General features: G+C 33.0%; 1 protein-coding gene across 1 annotated transcript; it reads right to left on the bottom strand.

Moving 5' to 3' along the window:
• Positions 1-4,754: 4,754 nt before the first annotated feature.
• LOC112015312 (F-box protein CPR1) lies at positions 4,755-6,377 on the bottom strand. Its single transcript, XM_024047700.2, has one exon. The coding sequence runs from the start codon at positions 6,153-6,155 to the stop codon at positions 4,932-4,934; it is 1,224 nt and encodes a 407-aa protein (XP_023903468.2). The 5' UTR covers positions 6,156-6,377; the 3' UTR covers positions 4,755-4,931.
• Between the last annotated feature and the right edge of the window lie 300 nt (positions 6,378-6,677).

The raw sequence follows: 6,677 nt of genomic DNA, 5'->3' as shown, positions 1-6,677 counted from the left end.
AGAATCCATGAAGTACAAGGACTGAGAAAGAAATCCTGTTGTGTTAGGTAACTTATCACCTGATTATCTTTAGAGTCTTGCATTTGTGCTTACGAGGCCACTTTGATAGGGTTAAATCATATTTTTTGTTTGTACCTTTTTTAATTGAGAATAATCTATCAAGAACAAAATGGTAGAATTTCAATGAATGTAACTAATATTAGACAATCTGACTGATGATTAAGAGACTGAAAATAGGACCTCCTACGGGATAAAATTAAGTAAATATTTATTCAAGCCAATAACTGTAGCAGAAGGCATTTTAACATTGAAATCAATTTAGTCGAGGCCTAATTATTAAAGAAAGAATCCTTGATATTGTGTTGGAGGCTAAGGGACAACTTTCTTACAAAACTTCGGTACATCCATTACAGGCTAAACGAGATGTAACAAACACAATTACATAAAATTAACTAGAAATATGTTGAAGCTTCAAATGGAATTTTGAAAAGCATCTGAACAAAAAAAACCTCAAAACATGGAGCAAAGAACTCAAATGCAAGGGTTAAAGTCAGCATTAACAATGATTTTTCTACACTCATCACAAGAGTAAAGAGCGGCCTAAGCCAGATGATACAAAACTACCCGACCATGTAGGCATCAGTGGTGCATAGGATAGAATAGAAACAAATTTTTAAAATATACCATATAACCAGGAAAAAAGATAGAACTGTTTTTCTAGTTTAGCCACAATGTGCTTAGACACATAAAATCATGCTGACCTCCATTTTCTGATCTAGTAGATTCAACAACTCCATCCAAAGTTTGAATGGCGCAATGATATATGACCTGCAAAACATAAACTCAACGTAAATTTCTTACTTCACTTCCCAACTATAAATTCCAATAGCCCAAGTTCCTGATGATAATACAGCCACTTTAGTATAAGACAGCATTTCAATTGCAAGAATGTCCACTAAACAGGTTGTAAATTTATAAATTAAAACATTTACCGCCACTCGGATGCCCAATTGATCATTTATAGTACTCTGTTAAACCGGTCACAAACATTTAAGACTAAAAAGAGTACAGTGAAGCACGACTAGAGAAAAACAGATAAATAAATAAAAGAGTAACCTGATCACCATCTGAAGGCCTTGAATCACCCCCGCCAGGCCTCATCAAACTTCCAGGCACAACTTTCTTTCTCCTTTTCATCACAGATGAGAAAAAAAAAACCAAACAAGTTTGAAATAGCATTTCTTTCAATAATATTCTTTAACAGGACACACACAAACACTCATACATACATACATACATACAAGGGTTATGATTAAGTTTCACCTGGTCAAACTCTTTGCGATGTTACACCAGTCCATAGAAGTGTGCATGGGTCGGGTTAGGTCGGGTTGAGAGAATTTTTTGACCCAACCCACCATGGTGGGTCAAAAAAATTTTGACCAAACCCAACCGAACCCACATGGGTCAGGTTAAACCCATGGGTTTGACAAATTTTTCTTTATTATTATTAAATTGAGTAAAAAAAATATAAATATTAATATATTAAAAAAAACCCAAAGATTAGTATCAATGTAACTCCTTAAAGGCAAACAACACTAATTACTAAACAACAATAGTAATTTACTAAGGTTTGTGTGAACTAATTGACTTTTATATGGAATAGGAAGAGCTAGTTTACGTGCAAATTTGGCATGAAATTTGCCGACAAACTAAGATCCTAACAGTTCCATATGTTATATATATAAATAAAATAAATAAATAAAATCATGCCAAATTTTGTGTACTCCTATTTTTCTAGAATAATTGTAGAGATATTCAATTTCACACCAATTTCATAACTTACTAACTTATGTAACTATGATTGGTGGACATTTTTTGCCAATATGGACTCCCTACTTTTGTCAACCACTCATGATTTGTACAATTAAGAAAGTTGTGAAATTGAGAGTGAAAATGGATGTATTCGTAGTCCTATATTTATTGTACACATTTTTTTTATAATTTAAAAATATACACAATTCCATATGTACAAACTTTTTAATGCGAACTTTTTCTTCACAAATTATTGAAAGTGTAAGTAATGCCTGTACATTATATCCAAACATTCACAAAATGTACACAATGATGTATATTTAATGTATATAATTTTGTATATTCAATTTATATAATTTTACAAAAAAATGTACCAATTTTTCCATAAATGTACAAACTTTTATAAAGAATGTACATAATTTTGTATATTCGATATAAACATAAATTTTCAAAGAAAATATACAATTCTATATATTTAATGTACACAATTTTTTAAAAAAATATACACAATTTTTTTAAAAATATTTATCGTATTCAATTTTTTTTTTTAAATTGTACACAATTGTACAAAAATGAAAAAAAAAAAAAAAAAAAAAAAACAGTCCTTAGCTCTCCGAATATCATTTATCTTCCTTGGATTAATGATCAATATTTGTTTGTGTCATCCAACTCATACCTTATATTTTCTCTCAGAAAAAAAAAAAAATTATCCCATAAAAAAATGTTAAGTTAATATATGCCTTTAAGACACATATTAATCATCTATTTAAGAAAAAATTTGATGAGGAGTTTAAAAAGCCCTAAAAAAAAAAACCTATGATTCAAATCAACGGTGATGAATGGCCCCTATTATAAAACAAACTGATGCTATTGGATATTGGGCTTGGAAGTCAACGACTTTGGGTCAATCAAGCGGTTCCGATTCGTCTTCTTCAGGTTCCTTCTATTTGGTTGCCGAGAAAATTGAGGAAAAAAAATGAGTTGAATCACCAACCAGTTGAATTATGCCATGCTAAATCGTGTAAAAGTTATTGCTCTCACTATGAGCGCGAGCTCCCCTAATACTAAAAAAACAGTAAGGAAAATTTATGATTTTATAAGCAAGTGGAACTATTAGGGTTTTTGATCAACAAAGTGTTTACATTTTGAGTTATTTAAACTTAAAAATTATACACAAAACATGAGTTTGTTTGTGGATCAAATAGTAGATAAACTCCAATTAACATGAAATTTGACACACATGTTAAGAACAATGAAAATATGTAACCCATTGATTGGATTTTCAAAATATTAATCCTATAAAAAGTTATGGACTATGGATTGGTAGGGGTGTGCAGAAAACCCACCGACCTGCCAAACTCGACTCGACCCACTGGGTTGGGTCGGTTTTTAGGGCTTAGTGGGTTGGGTTGGGTTACAAAAAAATTTTTTATAGCAAGTCAGGTTGGATTTGGTCATAAAATTACAAACCCGTCAAACCCGACCTGACCCACCCATATTTAATATATATTTAAAATATATTATATATTTAATAATTAAAAAAAAATAAAACACTAGTTGTAGGGCACTTATATATATTTAAATATATATTATATATTTAATAATTTTTTAAAAACCAACTGTAGAGTAGCACTTCCTCGGTTCCTCCTACTAATACTAATTTAATATATATATATATATATTATATAATTAAATTTTTTTTAAATTCTTCACATAAAATGCCAAATTGAGTTCACAAATTTCCTTAAGAATTTTTGAGGTGTTATGTAAAACAAACAAATATTACATCAATCTTTTAATTAATTACTAATTGATTTTATTTGTGTATGTCAACCTTCCTATAAATGCATATTGCATAATTTGTAGGATTATGTCAATCATGCATTTTTTAAAAATTTCCTAACTTAACTTATTTATCATTCATAATATATTTAGAATGTTTAACTTCTTTTGTTTATTTATCTATCAAATAAATTTAGTCCGTTAAATGAGTAAGTTTAGTACCATAACTAGTTTCACAATTTTGTCATATAGTGACTCGTGAGTGGTGGAATCATAAATTCACATGAACCCACCATTTTATTTCCACCACTTACAACTTACTACGTTGGTAAATTGTGGCAAATTGTAGTAGACTTATGGCCTGTTTGGATGTTTAAAAAAGGAAGAGGAGTAGAGTAGAGGGAGGGAGAGTAATCCAATTACCTTATTTGAAAGTTTTTTAAGCAAGGAGGGGGAGGACTTTAGGGGGGTTTGGAGGGGTTTCAACTCCCTCTAACCCTTCATTTTTAATTCTTCAAAATTGGAGAGATTTGGAGGGAGAGTAGAGTAGATAAATTATTGTCCAAGTAAAAATTTCCTAATTTATCCTTTCTAAATTAATCATAGACCAATATTGCAAGTCTATTTTCAAATATGGGTAAATTTGTCTATTTTAATCATTTCTTCTTCTCTCCATCCTAATTTTTAAAATATCCAAACAAGAGAAATGACTAATTACTCTCTTCCCCCTTACTAATTTTTAAAACATCCAAACAAGGTGAAGGGGAGCCATTCCCCTCTACTCCCCTCTATTCTCCTCCCTCTCTAAACTTCCAAACAAGCCATTAGTCCTGTTAAATTACTAGTACGTATTATTGCCATATATATATGCCCCCTCTTTTAAGTCTCATGTTTCTTCCGGTTGAGGGAGAAGCGGGTCAGGTATCGGGTTGGAGAGTTTGTTGTTCTAACATGAAACAGCAGCATTTGAATGCATATTTTACTAACTATGCATGTTTGGTCCCTACAGCTTTTCTGAGTATTTTTGTATCAAACTGTAAACGAAAGTTTTTCTTATTTATAAAATGAACGCATATTTCACTAACTATGAGGAACCATACTAAGAAATAACATGAAACAGCAGCATTTGAGTTTCATACAAGATAGAATGCAGTGTCAAATAATTGCTGGTTTAATAGTACCACAAGCTTGATAAACAATTAATATTGGAAAAGAGGAGCCAATAAAATCTACGACAGAAAATTCATACCAGTCAAATAACAATCACAACAACAATACTAACATCGACAATTAAGAGAAAAAAAAAATCATCAAATTCCATCGGTTTAGTTTTACCTCTACTTCTTAATCTTGTTTTGCTTCGGATCAATCACACTATCGCCATCATCAAGCAGAAGAAGGCTCCCAGTAGAAGTTAGAGGCCTAAACAGGACAGGCAATTTCTGAACCTTAAGCCTCTCGCTTCTTTTCTTTTCTAAGTCATACCAAAAGAGATTCTTACTATTTTCCAACAGAACTTTCTTGCCGTCCCTGGAAAACTTTAGAGGCTTCACAAACCCAAAATTCGTATTCAAAGAAATTTTATTTGCACGTAGATCAGTTTTATAAACCTTTGTCCAAGAACTCTCTACGCCATATTCCTTCATCAACCAAACATCATGATACAAATTCTTGCAATCATTCACAACAAAACATAGGCATCCTCCTAACACTCCCAAACCCGTCTTCTGAATATCATCAGTATCAATTCGTTGAACCGGTGTCTTATAAAAATGAAATTCCTCGTTGTTTGCAAAATCAAAAGCAAAAATTTCCTGACCCGGCACGCTTCGATCTGGAATAGTTAACCAATGCGCAGCTCCATTCGTGGAGACTGCTGGCGATGAAGATATCCAGGGCAGCATGTTTGACCCTTGTTCTACAACTTTTTTCCAAGCTTGTAATTTAAGACTATAGATCTTGACTTCAATTCCTATAATCAGTAGAGGACGGTATCCTTCGAAAAATTGCCCAATTCTCACCACCTTATAGTCATCATTATGCGGATCATGTCCGAATGCATATACAGTCGACCAAAGCGAGTCCTCGAAACCGGAAGGCCTCTGTACTGGTTCACTTGGCAATTTCTTGTACTTCCTTATCAATGGATTCCAAAGTGCGATCTCATTGACACGGTTATGAAGGCAGACCAAGCCATGGCAGTAATCCACGATGGTGGTCTCCCTTTCTGGACGGCCTTGTAGTGGCGGGTAAATTTCCATGGCCTTAGGCAAGCAATTTTCATTATTACGGCGGAAAAAGACAGATAAAAAATTTAAGGACCGAACGCTAGCTATTTGGTCGATGATTATGGTGCAATCTCTGTCGCTATTGATGGAGCGCTTCAGGTGGGTATTGATGAATCCTAGCACTTTGATTAGTTCGGCCCATGACTTCGAAACGCAGAGAAAACGTACGACACTCTTGACGGGTAATATGCATAGTATATGAGCGATTAAATCAATCGGAATATGTGACTTCATGGTCCTCTTGGAGGAGACATCAGTGGTAATGGTGTTCATTGGATTTTATGGGCGGTGAAGAAGTGGTAGGGTTAGGGACGGACTACTCTCTGTTTTTTTGAGAAACAAACACGCACACACACAAGGGAGAGGGACGGACTACTCTCTGTTTTATATATATACATATATGAAAACAGCTTTTGACTTGAAAAGAAAAGAGATCTGTTAACCGGTGAGACCGAGATATACTCGGAATTGAGTTTGATTCTGTTTTTTAAATGTCACGTCTACGAGCACGGAGAAAATTGCTTCTACAATCATCGAGATATACTCGGAATTGAATTAAATCTTTTTTTTTTTTTTTAAAGATAAATAATTACAGATTTGTTAAGATTTGAGGGAACCTTGCTGTAGGGTTTGTTGCTGGTTTTTTCCTGTGTGTTCTGATTCTATTCGCTGCATTGGGTGGTTGTACCGTTTCTTAGTTGTTTAATGAAATTTCAGTCATTATTCAAAAAAAAAAAAAATTAATAGTATATTAAAAGGCATTGCAACATGTTACCCAAAAACCGTGAGAAAATA

This window comes from Quercus suber, unplaced genomic scaffold (assembly GCF_002906115.3).
Source record: "Quercus suber isolate HL8 unplaced genomic scaffold, Cork oak 2.0 scaffold_842, whole genome shotgun sequence".
NCBI classification, from domain to species: Eukaryota; Viridiplantae; Streptophyta; class Magnoliopsida; order Fagales; family Fagaceae; genus Quercus; species Quercus suber.
Note: the sequence above shows the minus strand (reverse complement) of the source record. Positions and strands in the feature narration are given on the sequence as shown.

Excerpts from the sequence above, each read along its gene's own strand:
- LOC112015312 (XM_024047700.2), bottom strand. The coding sequence starts at position 6,155 with ATGAACACCATTACCACTGATGTCTCCTCCAAGAGGACCATGAAGTCA.